The sequence below is a fragment of the Neolamprologus multifasciatus genome, chromosome 1 (assembly GCF_963576455.1).
Source record: "Neolamprologus multifasciatus chromosome 1, fNeoMul1.2, whole genome shotgun sequence".
Classification (NCBI taxonomy): Eukaryota; Metazoa; Chordata; class Actinopteri; order Cichliformes; family Cichlidae; genus Neolamprologus; species Neolamprologus multifasciatus.
In genome coordinates, this window is record NC_140439.1 from 5,912,128 (window position 1) to 5,935,408 (window position 23,281).

The following is a 23,281-nucleotide window of genomic DNA, read 5'->3' on the forward strand; positions in this document are numbered from 1 at the left end:
CAACTGCAACCTCAAGGTCCTTTATATTGTAGAGTAAAGATCCTAAAATATCTGAGAAAAAACACAACAATCAGATGAGCCACTGTGAACAAGGACTTAGTGACACTGGGAAGGAAAAGCCCCTTTTTAACAGGAAGAAACTTCTGGCAGAGCCTGACTCAGGGAGAGGCAGTCTGATGAGACTATGGGGTAAATGTCATGGGGATGAGGGGGATGAGAAGAGAACAGAGGAAACAAGACAAAAGACACACATGTGACACAGAGTTTAGGATCCATTTCTAGGAACGCCTCCAACAGTCTGTGGCTGTTGCAACATAACTAACAGACAGGGCTGGATCAGGTGACCCTGAACAAACTATATGCTTTATCAAAAATGTTTCAAGCCTGGTGTTAAAAGTAGACAGGGTGTCTGTCTCCCACAGAAGGAGGGGCTGTAGGAGGAAGGCTCTGTCTACCATTCAGCTTTTAGAAACTCTAGGAACCATAAGTAAGCTCTCCGTTTGAGAGTGAAGAGGTCGATCAGAACAATGTGGTACTGTTAGATCTTTAAGATATGATGGGACCTGATTACTCAAGACACTGTATGTAAGGAGAAAGATATTAAATTCAGTTCTGGATTTAACACGTGGCCAGTAAAGAGTGAAAAGCCAGTGAATAAGGAAGATGCATGATAATCCCTATCAGTGCTATTGCTGCAGCATTCATGGTCAACTCAAGGCTTTTTAAGGAACATGACAGTAAATCACAGTAGACCAGCCTCGAAGTAGTAAATGGATGAACTTACTGTGCAGTGAAATCTTGTGGTCAGCTGTATTGAACGCTGCACTTACATTCTAACAGTCAAGCATAGAAATTAGTCTACTGGGAGAGGCCATGAAAAGGTCATCAATAACATTTGCTAGAGCTGCGATGAACTCAGAAAGGTAACAGAAGTTCTTCAAATAAACAATTTCTCTGCATAAGTTCAGTTACATGTTTTAAAATGACTTTTGGCAAAGTTGGGTATTGATCAATACAGATCACGACCACCTCCAATCTGCATACTTTTATATAGTTTTCATGTTTTAACTAGCCAACACATTTTTTCTAATTAATGATCCCAATTTACACACAAATTACAGATCCTGATCAATTTTGATGCTGAGAAAGAACAGGGAAAATTTCAGGCTTTAATAATCTTTGAGATATTCAAAATAAATGATAATGTGACATTTTTACCAAATATATATCTTGAAAACTTTTTGATATAATGTACATCGCTTGCTGTATATTTCTATCATAAATGTGTTTATGCAAATCTGAGACAATCCAGCAGATTGAATATCCCTAAAAGTAATGGTTAAATAACCAGCATATTAAAAGCTTGTGTTGTGTAGCTCTTTAAAGATACATATTAAGATTGAAGGACTAGTTCATGATAGGACTTCTTTAAGCATTAGAGTAGGAATGGGGTCTAGTAGAGACATTTATGGTGAAGTAATTACTGAACTCAGAAAGACTGATAGGAGAGAGTCTAAATACATCTCAGCAATTCTCTTTCAAACCTCACTTGGTATCTCACTAAGGGATGCTCCCTCTGTGTGCTAGTGTGAAGCTACACTACCACCACCTCTATCAAGACAGACAAATCACTGCAAGCACACATTTTCAGTTTCTTCATCGTGGCGATCATTCGTGAACACTAATGATGCCGTAATGTAATCCATGAACGCGGGTTTTTCTGGTTTCAGGAATAACTGTTGCACTTAATATTCATAATAATTATAATAATATATAGAAGAGTTGACTGAGTAACCACATTCATTCGACTGAGGTCGATGTGGTCACCCTGCTTTCAGCCTACCATGCTGAGCGGTTTGAGGACATGAGCCAACTGGATACGGAAACTCCCAGTCTTACGGTTTGGGAGGAGATAATGTTGTTACAGAGCTTATTCTTCAGGTCTCTAGGGGGCAGTACAGGGCTGTGACCATCCAGTTTCAGTGCTTATGGGTGTAATTTAGGCTGGCACTCACCCTGAAGGTTTTCACCAAGTGTATCGAAGCAATGGAAACCTCTGCGAGTGGCGAGGCTCAGAATGTTTGCATGTTTTGCATATTTAAACAAACCACTATGCGCTGCAACAGGAACAAAGAGACCATAATTATTCTGTCACCTTTTTCACACATGCAAATGTCCAATCCAGTCAGATCACACCAAAACGGTCATTAGTCTGGCAACTCTTATGTGAGAATAGCACATGGAATAGTCTGGCATATTCCCAATGTGTGAGATGTAGATGTAGGTGTGCTTCCTAACGCACAGTCAACAACAAACAAAAACAAAACATCGTATTTTCAGTTGTGAAAACGCATCTGAAACCATAGTTCAGTTTCACAAAGGGCTGATTATTGCTAGACCTTTTGAATCAAGGAATCACCTGAATAGAAGCTCTCTGACAAAGTGAAGTTGAAAGGGTTACAAAGCTTTTTCTAAGACGTTGGAACTCCAATAAACCATAGCCCCATAATCCAGATCCATCATTCAAAGAAGAACAATATTTCTTCACTCTCTGTGTTTATACACTACTTTGCATTTAATCATTAGTTAGCATCAATCTCTGCCTCTCTTTGGGAATGTGTCTCTTGTTCTGTTTCCCTTCCCTCACCTTTATCCACTCATGACAGAAGGTTGCTCCTTCCGGAGTATGCTTCTGCCAGAGGTTGTTTTTCCTGTTAGAAGGGAGTTTCTTTCTTCCTGTTGTCACCAAGGGTTGCCTCATAGGAGGTCATCAATTGTCGGGGTTTCGTGTCTATTATTGTATAGTCTTTACCATCTTATATGAAGTACCTTGAGGTGACAGTTGTGATTTGGTTCTATATATAAAAAATAATTGAATAGTCTGTGGACTGATGAGACAAAAAGAACCTTTTGGAAGGATTTCGTCCCATTACTATTTTATAAATGATGAAGCTTTACTGCTTCAGGACCTGGACGGCTTGCTGTCATTGATGGACACATGAATTCTGCTCTCTACCATAAAATCCTCAAGTGTAACGTCAAGCCATGTGCTTGTGCTCTGAAGGTAAAGCACTTTTGGGTTATGCACCAGGACAAAGATATGAAACAAGCAAGTCCCAAACATAAACATAAGCAAAGCCCCCCTGTAATTACTCAAAAAAAGGTGCCACTAGTCAGTTACTGGTTCTCTGAACCACTGTTTGGAACTTAAGTAGAAACAACAATTGAGATTCCTTCCCCAATCTGAAGATGAAAAAAAGCAATACTTAATTAAAAAACAAACCCAGAACACCTCCAACATACAGATACCAAACTAGAGGGATACACGTATGCCCTTCCCCGTCCACAATGCCTCTCACTGAAGGTAACTCTGGATTGGACTCCAGTCCCTCTCCATAAGACTGGTTTCAAAATCCAAACTGTGGGTTGACATGAGCCCGACTACAGAGAGCTAACATTCTGAGATTGGACCATCCTGGTCTCTACATCACCCAATCCATAATCCACCAACCCCTATAGCACCTAATGCAGGTGGTAGACCAACAAGTGAGCAGGCTTATGTTCTTCTTGTGCTGTGCTGAGCCGGCTCCATGGTCTAAGGTGGAGTTGTCAGGCTCTACCGCTGCTCCATTGAAAGTGTGCTGACATATTGCATCGGTGTGTGGTTCTCCAGCTGCACCACAGCACACAGAAAGGCACTCCAGAGGGTCATCAACATGGCCCAAAAAATCATTAGACATCCTCTTCCCTCCCTGAAGGCAGTGTTGCCAACTCCTCAGTAAGGAAAATCGCTATTGGTTGTCCTAAAAGTCGCTAGAAGTCGCTAAATGACGTCATCACCTAATTTGCATAATTGGTCATGCTAATGTAAATGTAACCTACGCTGCTGGAGAGAGAAATAACATCGTGGACGAGACATAAAGTGAGTAAAAAATGTCCTAAATGCATTTAGAATTTATTTAGAACTACAAATTAAATTTATTTTAGCAATTATTGTTTTGTAATGTCACAATTCCAACTCTGATCCTTTACCCGGGCTTGGACCGGCAAAAGTGACCCGAAATAGGCACTCTGGTGGAGTTACTGTGTGTGTGTTTATAAGTAGTCTTAAACCTGATCCACAAAACAGCATAAGAGTAAAAGAAGAACTGACTGCGTTACAGCACCCGCTGCTTGTTGAGAGTAAAAGCGATATGCGCTTTCACGTCTTTTTTTTTAGCAACTTTTCTTGGAAAAAAAGTCGCTAGGGGGTCTGAAAACTCGCTAAATATAGCGACAAAGTCGCTAAGTTGGCAACACTGCCTGAAGGACCTGTACAGCACTCGCTGTCTCAAGATGGCACGCAGCATCCTGCAGGACTGCACACACCCAGGACACCGGGTGTTTAAGCTGCTGCCGTCCGGCAGGAGGTTCAGGCTGCTGAGGTCCCGGACAAATAGACTCAAGGACAGCTTTTACAACAGGGCAACAGCCCTGATCAATGCAAATAGCTGACCTGATTGGCTACCTCCCTGGACTTTTTTAGGGGGGAGGTAACAATGTTTAAAACAATAACAATAATAATATTTATATTTATAACAAGGTGCAATAATAATTAATGTGCAATAATAACAGTGTGCAATAAAAATACACTTATTCTTCTTTTTTATTACTAAGTTATTATACTGTGTTGTGTTGTTTGTGTTGCGTTGTGATGTGTCATATCGTGTCGTGTTGTGTTATATGTAGTGCTGACGTAGGACAGTTTTCCAATTTCATTGTACTATTGTACTATGTATGACTGTGCAATGACAATAAAGAGTTATCTTATCTTATTCTCCCTCACGTCCTGCAGGGTTTGGAGTTAGTTACATATTTTTAAACCTGGTGCTTTTCTGACACAGCCCTCTTAAGGATTTGTCTCTTATCCTGTTTTAAACAACTGACCTTTCATACATTAAATCACATGTGTGAACCACTACACTATATAACCACCTTGCTTTTCGCCCAACAACAAACCCCTCCACCATGGTAAGGTGGAGGGGTTTGTAGGTGAGGTAAGGTGGTTTACAAAGAGAGAGTGAAGAGTGAAACGAGTATTTAAATGTAAATATTCTTTTTCTCCTCCTATTAAGAGCCTGGACAAAGTGTTTGCAGGGATGTCAGATGGTCTGTTGGCGGTGTATAACGTAGTGGAGGACCTTCCACTAGAAGGAGAAACATACATCTGCTCCCACACCCTGAATAAGACGGTGTTTGGTCTGAAGGATTCAGATCCCAGGCAGAGACCTTATCCCATCAGGACCATGGCTCTGGTTGGCAGTGGATCCCAGGTGAACAGACAGTACCAACCATGTCAAAGTTATGTTTGAGTCATATAATGGCTACACATGAACTCATCAGCCGAACCATGTCTATACATTTATGTTTATCAGTTATGGTTCTCCAATGGCCCGGGCCTGCTAGTTATAGACTGTCTGAGTCTTCAGGCAGTTTACAGGCTGGAGACCTATAGCCCACCATCTACCGTCATATCTTTGGAAACCAGCTTTAGTCTATGGGGAGAAGAAGCAGTCTGGACTTTGGATGACTACACGAACACCCTCTTGCTCTACCATGCTGCCTCCTACGAGCTCTGTGCCAAGTACTGGTGAGTGAGGTTTTGGTATCAAGGCCTGTAGGGTGTACTTTTGTAGACCTGTGTCTACAAACATGCGTCTGTGACAGATAGAGATCTTGCAGCGTAGAGAACTTGTACAATTATACTCTTACTATTCTTATGCAACTCTGTTCAAGACTGTTCTTAGCTGTTGTTTTTATATTCAAACAGCTAATAATTTTATTTGTGTTATGTTTGTATAGTCAGTTTTTGTGTGACTGACTGTACATACAATATACCTATAGTCATGCAAGTATCTGTCCCACTGTGGAACGGGAACAAAGCTCAGTCTGGACAATCTCCTCAAACTCATAGGTTTGGTCGGTGTCCAATTAACCAGAACTGTGGAATTTCTAGCTATCAGTGGAGTCTTGCTTCAGATTAATAATAATAATGGATTGCATTTATATAGCAATACCACTATTCATTCACTCTCACATTCACACACTGGTGGAGGCAGCTACAGTTGTAGCCACAGCTGCCCTGGGGCAGACTGACAGAAGCGAGGCTGCCATATCGCGCCATCGGCCCTTCTGACCACCACCAGTAGGCAGTAGGTGAAGTGTCTTGCTCAAGAACACAACAACCGAGACTGTCCGAGCCGGGGCTCAAACTGGCAACCTTCCGATTACAAGACGAACTCCCAACTCTTGAGCCACGATCGCCCCAATATATCAATATGGATATTTATGCTTTATGTAGCATTTTGAAAAACTATCTTCACAGTATAGCTTATGTGTCAGAGTGGATTCCCAAACAGCATCCTGCTTCATTTGATTGATCTGTTTTGCATCTTAATCTCCCAAGACAGATTCTCTGATATCATTGGTATTGGTTCAGTATTAATTCGTTAGATAGCTATCCTTTGGTGATGGAGATGCTTCTTGGTTTATCAGAAATGATCTTCATCCTGGTCTGTGTGATATTTGACGGTGTTGTCGTCAGTGTTGTTATGTCATCCATAAAGCCCTGATTAGTGTTAACTGGACACCTGAGCTGCTTGTCACCACCCAGTTTGAACCTCTGATGATCGCCTCCATTGCCATGATGAAAGCAACTGGGGTGTAATTCGTGATACTATTTTCAAGGTTCTGTCACGTGGTAGTGAAATCAATATCTCCCAGTGAAAAGTGGTTTAGCCTAAGGACTCTGTTATATGCTGGTGGTGGCATTCAGAATCATTGTAGTAATGAAACATTGAGCATATGATTATCAGCAGTTCTACCTGCAGCAGCCTATAGCATGGCGTACACACCCTTTATCAGAATGCTGTGCATGCCTTCCAGACTGTGGGACGGTGTTGGGGGGCTGGTGACATGAAACACCAGGGCTTGAATTGGCCAGGTGTTTCATCAGTAACTTTCACATTTTGGTCTATATATGTTTAATCCTTCCATGTTGACAAGGCAGCTCTAGTTGAGTCATTGTTTGAGTATGTTTTCCTGTGCAGGGTTCTAGTGATTGGCTTCTTTCAGACTATAATTCCCAGCTTGGTTAAGTCATTCGCTAGTGTCCTTGCAGTTCTTCTTGGGTCTGTAGACACATCTCTCACTAGTTTTCTTTCCAGAGAAATCTTTTGCTTTCTATCAGGCTTGTTCTGTACAGTTTAAATATCTCTGTGTAGACGTTGTATTTCTTGATGATACTTAAAATCACGTCCTGCTTTCAGCTGCGGGGATAGCAGTCCTCTACGGAGCGTCTTTACTGTGCAGCGTCCCACAGGGCTAACACCAATGACTGATCTCAAATCCACACACCAAAAAGAGAAGCCAGAGTGGTCCAATGAAAAAGTGACATTGATCTTCGATGAGCAGGCAGGTACTCAGATGATCCAGCACCAGGATTCACTCACAGACTACTGCTCTATATCATCTGCTTGCTCCTTGGAGCCAGTAGAGTTAGACTCTTCAAGCAGCGTAGACCACAGCTCATTTGGCAGCTGCAGTGGTGTCTTACAGCCTGCAGACCTGGAGGAGATGGGGAGGAACCACAAACGCCCGTCATCCTCCAAAGGTTATGGTCTGGAATCTGCAGAAACTGTTAACCCTGCCGCACCTCATCTTCAAGCTTTCACAGTGCTGCACGTGAATGGAACTCTGTGGATCCCCAGGTAAGAACAAATGCACACAAACAGAGCAAAGAAACAAAACAAAAACAAACTCGGAGATGCATGTAAATATAAAATTAATTAATTTTTGATTGGGTAAATAAATTAAACTGAAATTGAACATTTTAAAACCTATTTACATAATTTAAACAATTATGAAGTTTCATGCAATTATATGCTAGTTGTTATACATTGAATACATTGTACATGCAGTGTATATGAAAGTATAAAACATTGTTGTATAGAAGTGGCACATCCATCCATCCATCCATCTTCTTCCGCTTTATCCGGGTCACGGGGGCAGCAGCCTAAGCAAAGAGGCCCAGACCTCCCTCTCCCCAGCCACCTCCTCCAGCTTATCCGGGGGACACCAAGGCGTTCCCAGGCCAGCAGAGAGATATAATATCTCCAGCGTGTCCTGGGTCTGCCCCGGGGCCTCCTCCCGGTGGGACATGCCTGGAACTCCTCACCCAGGAGGCGCCCAGGAGGCATCCTTGTCAGATGCCCAAACCACCTCAGCTGGCTCCTTTCGATGTGGAGCAGCAGCGGCTCTACTCTGAGCCCCTCCCGGATGGCTGAACTTCTCACCCTATCTCTAAGGGAGATGCCAGCCACCCTTCGGAGGAAGCTCATTTCCGCCGCTTGTATCCGCGATCTCGTTCTTTCGGTCCCTACCCACAGCTCGTGGCCATAGGTGAGGGTAGGGACGTAGATCGACCGGTAAATTGAGAGCTTCGCTTTTACACTCAGCTCCCTCTTCACCACGACGGACCGGTGCAGCGTCCACATCACTGCAGCTGCAGCCCCAATCCGTCTGTTGATCTCCGGCTCCCTTCTCCCATCACTCGCGAACAAGACCCCGAGGTACTTGAACTCCTCCACTTGGGGCAGGAACTCATCCCCGACCTGGAGTGGGCACTCCACCCTTTTCCGGCTGAGAACCACGGCCTCAGATTTGGAGGTGCTGATCCTCATTCCCGCTGCTTCACACTCGGCTGCGAACCGCTCCAGGTCGAGCTGGAACTAGAAGTGGCACAAAAAATTCAGTTTTTGTCATAGAGAAAATCATCCAACTTCTGAAATTACTTAAATACATCAAGAAAATATTGAGCTCCACTCAGGAGGGAATATTGAATGACAATGTTAACTGCTCCCCAAAAAAGGGGAAGCTAGATTATGTGTTTAAAGTTGTGGAAACATCTTCTGCAGCAGCTTATAATGCCTATACAAATCAACAAAAATATTACACACACCTGTGTGGTTTTTGGAGGTCCCCCTTGTGCTGACAGAATGACAGAGCTTTCAGAGGATGGATGTAGGACCTTTCAGGATGTCCTACATCCACTACGTCACTTGGTGTTTGGCACATCTGGATCCTATGAGTCATGTTGTGGGACCTCCATTGATCGGGCTTATTGTAGACCACATGCCCACTTGGATAAGCCAGGCCTCTGAGCTGCTGTTATGTTTTTGAGAATATTATCCTGCTTTGAGAAGCTACTGCCACTGTGGCACACAATGTAACACTGAGGAAACATGATGATGATGGTGTATTGACATCACTTATCAGTGGTTTTTATTTTAATTCACATTTAATTTGCAGCTGATTGGTATGTATCCCAAAAAAATCCATAATTAGGAGTATTTGAATTCAAACGTGAGCTATCCTTTAACAACTATGTTAAATGCCGTGTTCATATCAAACTGTTTCATAGCAAGTTTGATAGGTTACGCAGAGTTCCACCTATTGTTCGTATCTTTAAATTAGGAATTGTGGGTTTGAACCCGGTACAACCTTCTCCAGCAACATAGCAAAGTGTTATATTTCACTTCAATTCAATTCAATTCAATTTTATTTATATAGCGCCAAATCACAACAAAAGTCACCTCAAGGCGCTTCATAGATACAGAGAAAAACCCAACAATCATATGACCCCCTATGAGCAAGCACTTTGGCGACAGTGGGAAGGAAAAACTCCCTTTTAACAGGAAGAAACCTCCAGCAGAACCAGGCTCAGGGAGGGGCGGGGCCATCTGCTGCGACCGGTTGGGGTGAGAGAAGGAAGACAGGATAAAGACATGCTGTGGAAGAGAGACAGAGATTAATAACAGATATGATTCAATACAGAGAGGTCTGTTAACACATAGTGAGTGAGAAAGGTGACTGGAAAGGAAAAACTCAATGCATCATGGGAATCCCCCGGCAGCCTACATCTATTGCAGCATAACTAAGGGAGGATTCAGGGTCACCTGGTCCAGCCCTAACTATATGCTTTAGCAAAAAGGAAAGTTTGAAGCCTAATCTTGAAAGTAGAGATAGTGTCTGTCTCCTGAATCCAAACTGGAAGCTCATTTCAATGACATACAGTAAAAAGGCTTAAATGTATTGGGTGCTATGTGTGTTGTTTGGCAGGCGTGGAGGTGATGTGATGGTCATCGAAATACAGCCACTTGCTAATCAGCTACAGGGCCGCGTCATTGCTGTCCTCACTCCACCTGGATGTTCATATTTGGGGTGAGCTCATTTCTTGTTCAGCAGACATGATGGGAAATGTAAAGCCTCGTATTATTTACTTTTTTAACTAATTTATTCTTTTTTCAGATACATAGTTCTTTTCTGCCAAACATGGTTAAACCAACCTTAGAAATCCACCGTTTATTCATTTTGTCTCACTGATCATTGATGAATTCTGTTGATTAAACTGTTACCTACCGGATATTTTTCAGCTTTGTCAAATGTGTAATTTGGATTACATCTCAACCAGTCAAAAAAGGCAAAATTATATTATAGCTTTACAAGAAGGCTTTCATACAGCCAACTTATAAACTGCTTCACAAACCAAATATGGCAGATAATGAAAGTATGGGAAGTGTGTTAAAACAAAGCAAACACAATCTGTGGAGCTTGAATCTGAACATGAACACTTAAAGTTCAGTAGGAGGTCAAATAAATGACTTTATCTCCCTTCCCACACACTGTACACTGTGTCACTTCCTCCTCTCTCTTTCTCTCAGAATCCTGAGGGAAGCAGCGCTCGTGGCAAAGGACACGGTCGTGTGTGGTTTTCAGAAGGAAAACATGGAGTGGTGCCTGTGTGTCTGGAGGGCCTGGGGCTCGGAGCTGGAAGTCTTCTACCAGTGCTATGAGAAGCTGGGCCACTTGGAGACCAACATGAGGAAAAGAAAGTAGTCGTTTTGTTGCAACAGCAAGGTGCATAATCCGATCTCTGTATGGCAGCTGAGCCAAGGGGAATGCACCCTGACAGGCTGCCAGTGTTCAGAGCAGGGGGCTGCAGAACAGCGAGGCAAACCGGGTCTCCAATGAGGGATGATCTCGAAGCTGGACACCACTGAATACTTCAGTACAATCTAACTTTAAACCAGAAAATATAAAAACCATGAAGCTGAATCACAGAGTAAACTTTGGTTAATGGTTATGATTCAGTTCAAGATGTGGTTGAGTGTGTGGTGAGGTGTTTGATGCTGACTTTACCCCATCACTGTAGCCTGTTTAAGTCTTCCTAAAGGTCAGTATACTGTTCTGGAGGTGACACAGTGCTGGGAGATTCTGAAACAACAGACATTGATTATTTAAATTAAGTGATTTAAGATGCTGTTGTTCCAACTCTGTGTTGCTGTGTTCTCGGAGCAGACAGAGTCGTAAATGTGTTGCTGGCTGTTATAGGGACGAAGTTTAAGTCTATATTTGCTAAATTTCTTTAGTTTTGTTTTAAACAGTGCATGTAAATCTGGATGCAAGCTGCAGCTCAAACTGTAAACAGCAAACTAACATCCGTGTTTTGTGCAACATTATTGTGTAACAGTTCGATTATTCTCAGTCTGCATCATGAAAATGTTTTATCAGATTCTTACACATGAAAACGTTTTGTGTGAATGAAGCTCTGTGGTTCTTGCTGCTTCTCTTGTATTGTGATCTGTAAAACACCAGAAAGGATTAAGCATGTTCAACAGTTGACCTCCTAATAACTAGTAGCTTTTGTTGTTGCTGGCCTTCACGAGGTTCAAATTACCCTCAGTTGCACAAGGGACTCACAGGACCCACTTTCTTTCCCAGGATGTCAAATACTGTTGTTAAGATCAGCACAAGGTGTAGTCTAGCAATGGTCATGGCAACATTAGAGGTAAAGAGCAAATGTTCCAGTGTGAAAGTCCTCGTATTCATGTACCATTTGGGAGCGTGGTGTTTTATAATTATTTAAATTTTGTGTGTTCACTCATAGGTTCAGCAAAGTATTTGTGTTTTGATTAAAATATGTTCGCTGTAAACGTTTTACTTGCACAAAGATTACCACAGCATGTATATGTAATGTTCTGGGGTCATATTTTAATAATGTTTCTTATGTTGTGTGACAGCCTCACATTATGCAGACAACAGATGCTTGTTGTGCTTTTTTTTAAATTGCTTTAATACAAAAAATGTTCTTATCTCATCAGAATGTAATTGTTATCTTATCAGCTGTACATAATTCATTCTTTTTTCATTTTATTGTCAACAAATAAATAACAGAATAATTAGTTATTAAGTTACCGTTTATTTACAAAGGCCAAGTGTTAGTGTGTGTACTCTCCCCCACCATGCTGTTGCTTTCAACACTTCAGGTGAGGAGTGAGCTGTGAAAGCTCAAGGAGCGAAAGGCTGCAGGTCTGGATGACTTTGACAGAAGTAAAATAGTATTTTTGGCTGTTATAAACCTCGGCTCATTATGGCGTGCAATGCGACCTTAAACTGAGGAAACCGGGACAAAAGAAGTGACAGGTCCAAAAACAATTTACAGCATATTAGCAGAATCCAGTATTCCAGTATATGGAAGTCATGTTCTCAAGAAATAGGATAAAAGAAAATCCAGCAATCTGGCCCTTCAGCTATTTCCAAAGACTCCTCATAAAAGGTCTGAGTGGAAGAGTGGGTGTGAAGAAGCTGATAAGGGTAAGAAACTGCAAAATCAAACAGGAACTGGCTAGGCTTAAAGTAGCAACAGTTCATATGAACCAAATTTTAAATTTTTGGTTGAACTCACCAACAAAAGAGAGGTAATGAGTGTCTACAGCCATCTGTGAAACACAACTGTCATAGTTGGGGCTGCATTGCAGTGAATGGTCTTGAGGATTTTGTTAAATTGATGGAATTATAAAATGCAGTAAAAAAAAAAAAGTATGGGGACATGATACCATCTGGAAAGTGTCTGGTATTTTTCTTCTTTGGTTTCACTCTGGCGGAGCCCAACGGGAACGAGACTTTTGGATGGATGGTTTTGCTCCAGAGTGTAATGATTTCTTTTATTTCCAGGAAGAGTGGGCTTTCTGTTTATTTTTGGCCTTGGAGACCCTGGTAACTGTAAATAGTTGCTTGTGAAATAGATGTATGGCTTGCACTATTGATCGTGTGTTACACCACATGTGACCCCGAGGTCTCGCCAAGATGCTGGATTCTAGCTCAGGACTTTCTTGCTCTGACACAACAGTGCTACCCACTGTGCCACCAAACTGCTCGTGTTTATACAACAGAAGTCTGAGTGTGTCGATTGTTACTGGGAGAGCTGGAAACACGATTTCACAGCTAAAAAGGGCTGTCATTACACCTCAAAATGTTTTAGTGTTAGATTTTAGCCTAGTAACAATTTTATTTTTAGAAACTGAGTAAGAACCATGCAGTTACACTCCCTCGTGGTCTCACTGTCATTGCCCACATGAGTGTTGAAGTCTTCCAGTAGGACAACAGAGTCCCCAGGTGGAGCACCCTCACACACCCCACCCAGGGACCCCAAGAAGGCTGGGTAATCCGAATTGTTTGTTCAGGCGTATAGGCACAGAGGACAATCGGGACCCGTTCACTGACCTGAAGGAGCAGGGAACAAACCCTCTCGTTCACCGGGAGAAACCCCGATGTACAGGCAGCGAGCTGAGGGGATACTAGGATATTAGGACGCCCGCTACCTCTCGCCAAGCAACTCCAGACTGAGACAGGAGACTGGTTTCAGAATCCAAGTCGTGCGTTGAGGTGAGCCCGATTATATCTGGCCGGTACCTCTCAGCGTCATGAATAACTCTCATTTTGGGCAAAATGCCGAGAGCAGCCATGGTCTCATAGCCTCTCAGTTCCTCACAAGACTAATTCTTGCCACTGCTGGCCATCTAGATTTACATACAGTCTCGGTCGTTGTGTCCTTGGGCAAGACACTTCACCCGTTGCCTACTGGTGGTGGTCAGAGGGCCCGGTGGCGCCAGTGTCCGGCAGCCTCGCCTCTGTCAGTGCGCCCCAGGGTGGCTGTGGCTACAATGTAGCTGCCATCACCAGTGTGTGAATGAGTGTGTGAATGTGTGGATGACAGGATGTGTAAAGCGCTTTGGGGTCCTTAGGGACTAGTAAAGCGCTATATAAATACAGGCCATTTACCATTTGCGTATAGTATCCATGGCAAGAACCTACTGTACTGTGCAAAGGTTTTAGGCAGGTGAGAAGAACTGCTTTAAGCAAAGAATGCTTTCAAAAATGGAAGTGTTAATCGTTTATTTTCATCAGTTAACAAAATGTGAAGGAACAAAAGAGAAATCTACATCTAGTCAGTATTTGGTGTGACCACCCTTTGCCTTCAAAGCAGCATCAATTCTTCCAGGTACACTTGCACTTTTGAAGGAACTCGGCTGGTCGGTTGTTCTAAACATCTTGGGGGGACTAACCACAGATCTGTGGTTAGTCCCCCTCCAAACCATCAACGTGTCTTTTAGACCCCATTCCTACAAAACTGCTCAAAGAAGTCCTGCCATTGATTAATTCTTCAATCTTAAATATGATCAACCTATCTCTAATAATCAGCTATGTACCACAGGCCTTCAAGGTGGCTGCAGTTAAACCTTTACTCAAAAAGCATCTCTAGACCCAGCAGTCTTAGCTAATTATAGGCCAATCTCCAACCTTCCTTTCATATCAAACATCCTTGAAAGAGTAGTTGTCAAACAGCTAACAGATCATCTGCAGAGGAATGGTTTATTTGAAGAGTTTCAGTCAGGTTTCAGAGTTCATCACAGCACAGAAACAGCTTTAGTGAAGGTTACAAATGATCTTCTTATGGCCTCTGACAGTGGACTCATCTCTGTGCTTGTCCTTCTTGACCTTAGTGCAGCATTCGATACTGTCGACCATAATATCCTATTAGAGCGATTAGAACATGCTGTAGGTATTACAGGTATTGCACTGCAGTGGTTTGTATCATATCTATCTAATAGACTCCAATTTGTGCATGTAAATGGAGAGTCCTCTTCACACACTGAGGTTAATTATGGAGTTCCACAGGGTTCAGTGCTAGGACCAATTCTGTTTACATTATACATGCTTCCTCTAGGCAGCATCATTAGAAGACATAGCATACATTTTCACTGCTATGCAGATGACACCCAGCTCTATCTGTCCATGAAGCCAGATAACACACACCAATGAGTTAAACTGCAGGAATGTCTTAAAGACATAAAGACTGATGGCCACTAACTTTCTGCTTCTTAACTCAGATAAAACTGAGGTCATTGTACTCGGCGCTGAAAAGCTTAGAAATATGGTATCTAACCAGATTCTTACTCTGGATGGCATTACCTTGGCCTCCAGTAACACTGTGAGGAACCTTGGAGTCATTTTTGACCAGGATATGTCCTTCAACGCACATATTAAACAAATATGTAAGACTGCGTTCTTCCATTTATGCAACATCTCTAAAGTTAGAAATATCCTGTCTGAGAGTGACGCTGAAAAACTAGTTCATGCATTTATTACTTCCAGGCTGGACGACTGTAATTCATTATTATCAGGATGTCCAAAAAACTCACTGAAAAGCCTTCAGTTAATCCAAAATGCTGCAGCAAGAGTACTGACAGGGACTAGAAAGAGAGAGCATATTTCTCCTGTTTTGGCTTCCTGTTAAATCCAGAATTGAATTCAAAATCCTGCTCCTCACATACAAGGTCTTAAATAATCAGGCCCCATCTTATCTTAATGACCTTGTAGTACCATATCACCCTATTAGAGCACTTCGCTCTCGCTCTGCAGGCCTACTTGTTGTTCCTAGAGTATTTAAAAGTAGAATGGGAGGCAGAGCCTTCAGTTTTCAGGCCCCTCTTCTGTGGAACCAGCTTCCAGTTTGGATTCAGGAGACAGACACTATCTCTACTTTCAAGATTAGGCTTCAAACTTTCCTTTTTGCTAAAGCATATAGTTAGGGCTGGACCAGGTGACCCTGAATCCTCCCTTAGTTATGCTGCAATAGATGTAGGCTGCCGGGGGATTCCCATGATGCATTGAGTTTTTCCTTTCCAGTCACCTTTCTCACTCACTATGTGTTAACAGACCTCTCTGCATTGAATCATACCTGTTATTAACCTCTGTCTCTCTTCCACAGCATGTCTTTATCCTGTCTTCCTTCTCTCACCCCAACCAATCACAGCAGATGGCCCCACCCCTCCCTGAGCCTGGTTCTGCTGGAGGTTTCTTCCTGTTAAAAGGGAGTTTTTCCTTCCCACTGTCGCCAAAGTGCTGCTCATAGGGGGTCATATGATTGTTGGGTTTTTCTCTGTATCTATGAAGCGCCTTGAGGCGACTTTTGTTGTGATTTGGCGCTATATAAATAAAATTGAATTGAATTGAATTGAATTGGATGCAGGCTTCCTCACATCCTTCTGTCTCTTCATGTAATCCCAGACACACTCAATGATGCTGGGATCAGGGCTCTGTGGGGGCCAGAGCATCACTTCCAGTACTTCTTGTTCTTAATGACTGTGGCTGTGTGTTTGGGTTGTTGTCCTGCTGCAGAATACATTTGGGTTCAATAAACAGTCATTTATATTTCTGAAAGCTTTCTTTATAACAGTTTTTCACACCTGCCATCACTTTTGCACAGTACTGTATATTACGCCTGCCCTACGAATTCATAGTTAAAGGTTTGTAGTTGTGCATCCTTAGTTTTTTTTAAGACAGGAGAGGGTAGTAAAGACAAGTATTGCTTTTTGTTAAGATATAAAACAAACAAAAAAACTTTGGTTGCTGGTGTCATTCTAAAGATTTGGTGCCTTTTGTTTTATTTTGACAACAATAAAACTGTCTTTATAATTAAAGGGATGTTAAATATATACACAGACTTGGAGATTCAATTAATTTAATAAATTCTGGTTTCTCAGAATCTTCATGAGCCAACTGATGACAAGACATTTGCCTAAAATAGTGTAACAATTCTCTAAGTCTTCTCTCACAGGAAGCCCTTCACCAAGTCAAACAGCAGGAAGTAAAAATATGATAATTTAGAGTTGTTACTTCCTCATCCTCTGAGGCATTTGTGGCTATTGTGTTGTCATATTGTATACCCTACAAAATGTATAAAGTGAAACAAAAAGCCATCATTTGAACATTAACTTAAACCACTGTCTAATCAAAAATGATATTCCCTGATTTCCCGATGTGTAGCATTGGGCTCCTCTTTTTAACACGAGACCAAATGTTACAGTTTTACAAGTAAAAATGTTTCCTATTCTTGTTGGAGCTAAGGTTCTGTCTTCCTGTATGTATGTGCACATTTCAACAGTGGCATATTCAATTCAGTTGTATTTATATTGTGCCAACTCACGAGCAGTCGGGACTTCTATATTTTAAGAGAAATAGAGTAGTCTGCAAAATGCTGTTGCAATGCAGCAACATCCACTTTCTGGAGATGGTTATCACAATGGAGGGAGGCGGGATCGGTGGAATTTGGCACCGCCTACCCCAACTCATCACTTTCCCTTACCAGACTCACTAGAGAAGCAGTTTCAGCCTCTCTCCGTGCTTTAAAGAGGTTAAGTTGAAAGTCCAAATCCCCCACTCGCAGTGTGACCATGCCCTTGCCACTTGGCGAGTAATTTTGAGCTAGAAGAAGGGAGTAATACAAGACTAATGCCTTAGTCACCACTTCACCACTTCCCCTGCCGGTGTCAGACGCCCTCAGACATCGGTGCGTTGGTGGTTCTTTGTGTCCGGGGATGGGCGTCCAGGTACACACCGGCTCACTCCTTGGTGGCTGCTTATCGGGGCCTGGAGCCTGGGGCTCGCTCGGGCCACTTCGGGGGTGGGGTGCCCCCGGCCTCTCGGCCTGGGGCTCGGTCACTCAGGCGCAGCTGGCTGCCGGCGGAGCTCACGGGCACGTCACTGCAACCCCCCCTGGCTTCTGCTCCGCGGCTGCTGAGTGACCCCTCATCTGGGACTCTCCTCAGCTCTTTCTGGGACAGTGGCGCGGCTGCCCCTCTGTTGGTCTTCCTTGGTCTCTTGTGTTCTGAGGGCCTCTGGATGTCTGGAGTTTTGATCTCCTCCATACCTGCTTCATGCCCTGGAGGACGGGGCTGTGGCCCCCCCCACACCCTCTAGCAGATCATTACATGAAGGAACCTTTTAAAAACAAGCGTCCATGCTCACAGGTGTAGACACGGGTGATCACACACACAAACTACACCCTTTTTGGCTCCTACCTCAAAGCACACTGTGCTGTCGATCTTACGTGCTGCACAATAATGTTTAATATTTAGTATTTACTGTCATATTCCCATATATCATTGTGATGTTGTTTATTCTATTACTCTCGTTTTCTTCTGCTTGTTTTCTTTTTTCTTTCTCAACAGGTGATCCAGGTGATCGATAGATGGATTTTTTTGTTTGCTTATTTAGTTGGTTTTGGTTTTTTTGCCCTTTATCCCCGCCCCTCTTCTCCACTGTTTTTCCCCCTCTTCCTTTCTCCCCCTCATTCAAGTCTGTCCCGTATTTAGCAAGTGAAAATAACATAAAATAAACAATAAAAGGTGAATCAAATAGACCATTACGGCAAGGCTGGGATGGTCCATTTGGTAAAGTAAATCTGTTGGGCATCTTTCTTCACCTTTTAGACAACAATTCTGATGCAAAAGAGCCAAACGGGACAGGCGAAAAAAAGAAAATTGCCTTAGTCTGGCTCCTCCCCTCTGTTGTATGGGTTGCTGCAATTCCTGGGCCTGGAGCAAACTGTCATGTGACAACCTCCCCAAAGTGTGTAGCTTTGCTCGTAGGTCCGAGGTCCTTTGAGTGGCCGGCCTCTTATTCAGTGCTTTTTTTAAGATTAGAAAAGCACTGAATAAGCACCAGTCTATTTACAACCAGAAAAGATTGTATTCATTTTAATGAATGATAAGATAGAGCCTTATGTTAGGAAAGCTTTACGTTACTGCTCAGTGTCATTGAAAAGTCCAGAGAGATTACTGAACTACCAGTAAGTTTAAACTCCTTTCCTTCAGTGGAGCTTCTGAGGGACACGATTTATTGTTGCTGACATGTTATTGCTCACAATCTAAATTACTACGACTTTGAAGTTTGAGCCTGTTGTGAAATTATTCTTTTTATGGATTAGTAATCAATGCTAGGGCAGGAATGCCTCAAAAGATGGATTAACAACAGGCCTCACATCCTCAGAACTTCTGATAATCTGCGGTTGTTGTGTTTTGTTTTGTTTACATTTGATTACATGCCCGTTCAAAGAGCTTTATTATACAAGATGAAGACTCGACAACACATAGAAACCAAAAGGGAGGAAGAATGTGTGGTGTCTTAACAGGAAGATAACTCCTGAACCAGGCTCAGGGATCAGTCGGGTGGCTGACACACAGTATGTGAGCTGGTGGAGGGAAAACAGAGACAGAAAAATATGACACAATGCATTTACTCTCCCCCAATTTTATTTCTTTTTAAATAGAAAACCTTGTCCATTTAGAAAGCAATAAAACATTTAAAGTCCAAGAAAATCAAACCATGATGACAGCACAGTAACTGCTTGTGTGATCAGTGTTATAAATCATGTTGTAATGCTGCAGAAACCCAACAGAGTCCTACAGTGGAAGTTCACAGGCAGGGGCATGAAAGAGGAAATGATTTGTCATCAAACCTGTAAAACTAGACAGGAATGACACCTCATGTCAACATGAGAGGAATTGATTTGGAAAAAAGAGAAAACCTCATAAAATATGCGACTTAAGCAATCAAAGTGCTGCTAAATCAAGCTTGAAGTGGAAGCCAGATGTGCAACACTTCACCCATTTAAAAGATTTGATTTGTGTGTCCTCCACTATGGAGCTAGTTCCATGTTCATGCCTGCAAAACACACACACACGCACACAGACACACACACGCACACACACACACACACACACACACACGCACACAGACACACACACGCACACAGACACACACACACACGCACACACACACCATGAAATGTAAAAGCAGACTGTGCAAAACTCTTTGGTGAGAGAGCTCAAGGAAAAAAGAAAACTAACCACAACTGACATGTACAACTGTCCCACATACACATTTCAGCAGATTGTAGAAAATGAAGCCTGCAAATTCAATAAATTAGATAGAAAATCATGAATTGCAGATTCAGCAGTTGGGTCTACAGAAATTAACAATACAAAATATAGATATATATATAAAAAAGAAACAAAAACAGTGTTAAGTCATATCACCAAAACCATGAGAGTAAATGTAAAAGAAAACCACCTAAATCTGCTTTCCAAAGAAGTGGCCCAGGCAGTCGTTTCATTCATGTTCACAATCAGCAACTGAATGTAGTTTGAGCACTGTTGGTCTGAGAGGACAGCAGTCTGCTTTTACTGAGGCGAACATTAATAACCAAACTAACTAGCAGCCTGACAGATAACGTATGCGCAGAAGGAGCCCCGGCAACAATCAGGAAAGAACAGACTGGCCAGACGAGCTGCTCATTAGGATGTTTCTTTTAAAAAAGAAAGATATTTTAAAAATATATCAATGTGAATTATTTAATTTCATTAAAAAATAAATTAAGCAGTGAAACTACTACTAAGAAGGGAAAGTGAGTTCACTTAATGACAACCCAGCACTTCTTACGCTGTCCTAACTGACCCATTATTGCTGGCCAGTCTCCTGAAGCCGTGGTTGTTCTTCTCGAGCCAGAGCTCGGCCAACTGCTGGGTGGAGCCATGCGAGGAAGCTCTGGAGCCCAGGCACATCTTGTATTGCTTCACATCCAGGTGGGGGTCACATGTGACTAGATGATGAACGTGAACTATTCCTGTGTCTGTGCTTCTAAACAACTTGATCCCTGACTGGACAAATTTATTATAAAGATCTACGTCCTCTAACCCCCAGCCCTGTATGGAAGTGTCGAAGCCTCCGGCTCGAACCAGGTCGCTCTTGTATACGCAGACAATCCCAAATCCGTAGTTCCTCCACAGGCCTGTTTTAGAGGTGAAGACGTAGTGGTTGTTGCTGGGGACCTTCCCAGCATATACTACTTTAGGGTCATACTGACTGAAGATGATGGGGAAGTACGTCTGCTCCCCCAGGACAGCATTAGTCCGACATCTTTTGAGGAATTCGCTGGAGAAAAGCAGATCCACATCACAGTAGAAAAGCAGGGAATCGTTAGAGAAGTGTAATGAACCAACCTCCAGAGCCAAAGCCCTGGAGAAGGAGCCGGGCACAGGCTTTATCTCCATCTCTGCTCGAGGATACTTCATGTGATACTCCCTCATAAGTTCCACCTGCTTCACCCGCTCAGTATTGTTATCGGTGCTAAAGAGCAGGATCAGTAGTTTAACATTTTGGTTGGGGATCAGACATACTCGTTCAAAGTTAGCCATGAAGCGCACAAAGATGTCGTAGCGGCCTGACAGCGGTACCAGGATGTTGACCTTCTTTTCTTTGGGCTCCCTCTGATCCTGACCAGAGGTAGCCAGCTTGAAGGGCACCAGCATCTTCAGCGAGTTGGACAGAAATGAGAGGGAGTCGGATTCCTTGTTGATGTGGCTGGCCAGACCTCTGGCATCCATCTCCTCCTCCTCTCTGAATTGGATCTTACTAAAAGTCTGCTGCAGGTAGGCGTGTCTCCTCACAGGAACCGTCATGGTCTTTCCCTTGTGTTTCTTGTACAACAGCAGCAGATCCAGAACATATTCTGCCCCGTACAAGGGATTGACCCTCCTGTAGCCATACTGGATTTCTTTGAAATCAATAACACGACCACGTGTTTTGGCGTTGGCGTTGATCATCTCCATCACTTGCATGATGATGTCATCCAGAGCCTGCCTTTGAGAGGAATCCATGCCACGACGGGGTGGCTGACTGTCAGACGACGAGAACAGGTACTTTCCCGTCAGAAACTCCCACTCCAGAACTTCCTCTCGTTGATGGGGGTGGAAGCGCATGAACGAAGGGGGCATGCCGAGCTGGAGGTCCTCTCGGTCAGGCTCGACCGCTCCGTAGCGCCCCATCTGGACAATCTCCCTGTGCAGCTGGATGGTGTGGTGGCGCAAGTCTGCGATCTTGCGGCTGAGCATGTAGCTGTGAAGGCGATACTGGTAGGGGGGGTTCTTGTTGGGGTGAAGCGTGATGGCTCGATGAATCTTGCTGTTGTGGAGGTCGCGTATGTAGCCTTTCTTGTTTGGTTCATAATTCTCGTAGAAGAGCTGCTGCATCTGTGGAGACAGGACAGCGTTGCTTTAAAACCAGGTGGCACTGATTAAATAAACTCATGATTCTAATATCTGAACAGCCAATATACTTGTGCATGTGTTTAAGTGCTTACTTTGAACACTGGCAGTTATTGTATAGTATTTTGCTGATGAGATCTCCATGTGTATACTGCACACTGCTGAAAATACGAGTGTTAGAATATGTTTTAGGCCTGCTTTAGAAACCTACGGCTCCTCGAGTGGCACGAGCTTGACAGTGTAAATACTGGAGTCGCTGTTTTTGAGCCGTTAAAGAAGGCAGCGCTTGTGACGCTGTCTTGCAATGAAGGTAGTATCAGAACGGCTGCAGTCAAGAAGTCTATTTTGAGAAGACAACTCTGGACAAGCTATACTGAGAACTGGACAGGAGCCGTCTGAGAGTGAAATGAAACCTACAGCTAAATATGACCACAGGAAGGGCAAGGGTCTGACTTTGTTTGTTTTTCCATGACTTTAACCTACATTTCAGTTCACCCACGAGGGAAACCAGCCCATCGAAACATGCTGTAGCTTCTTCATAATTGGAAGTAAAGTGGAAAGGAGAGATCTTCAACCTTTAAATGTTTAACCATGTGAACGCAGGTGCAGCAACAACTGAAAAGACTTGCAGCAGATTTGTCTGACAGTGTTTCTGATTATAGATCAGATTTGATCTTTATTTAACCTGTGATTGCAAAGTATAACCCCAACTCCAAAACAGTTGGGATGAACACCCTTGTTAACTGATCATTACTTTATGTTGACATATTATTATTTTGCTGAATGTATGCTGGTCATAGCACAATGGCATAATAGCCACAACTTAGCATGGTTTTAACTAGCATGAATCAGCCTTTTGAGATGACTGTGCACATCTGTAAGCAGAATCGCTGCACATATGGTGAAGTACGTGTTGCTTTACTTAATGTTTAAACGTTCAAAAAGGTTATTGTGAATTTAATAGCAGCACCAAGTCTCTTCTTGGTGTATCAGATGAGTTCTATAGAGACAAG

At 42.9% G+C, this 23,281-nt stretch overlaps 2 protein-coding genes and 1 long non-coding RNA gene across 3 annotated transcripts in view; 1 reads left to right on the top strand and 2 right to left on the bottom strand.

Annotated features, from left to right (window-relative positions):
• Positions 1-12,285, top strand: part of lrrk1 (leucine-rich repeat kinase 1) — a 94,591-nt gene extending 82,306 nt beyond the window's left edge. The window contains exons 34-38 of the mRNA XM_085165047.1: positions 5,115-5,312; positions 5,415-5,629; positions 7,308-7,748; positions 10,159-10,260; positions 10,761-12,285. Coding sequence (XP_085021173.1) covers positions 5,115-5,312; positions 5,415-5,629; positions 7,308-7,748; positions 10,159-10,260; positions 10,761-10,935 — 1,131 coding nt within the window. The 3' untranslated portion in view covers positions 10,936-12,285. The remainder of the gene's footprint in view (positions 1-5,114; positions 5,313-5,414; positions 5,630-7,307; positions 7,749-10,158; positions 10,261-10,760) is intronic.
• The window catches only part of LOC146525206 (uncharacterized), a 374,600-nt gene continuing 363,464 nt past the window's right edge, over positions 12,146-23,281 (bottom strand). The window contains exon 2 of the long non-coding RNA XR_014875006.1: positions 12,146-16,120. This is a non-coding gene — a long non-coding RNA (uncharacterized LOC146525206). The remainder of the gene's footprint in view (positions 16,121-23,281) is intronic.
• The window catches only part of chsy1 (chondroitin sulfate synthase 1), a 29,371-nt gene continuing 25,614 nt past the window's right edge, over positions 19,525-23,281 (bottom strand). The window contains exon 3 of the mRNA XM_085165200.1: positions 19,525-22,253. Coding sequence (XP_085021326.1) covers positions 20,661-22,253 — 1,593 coding nt within the window. The 3' untranslated portion in view covers positions 19,525-20,660. The remainder of the gene's footprint in view (positions 22,254-23,281) is intronic.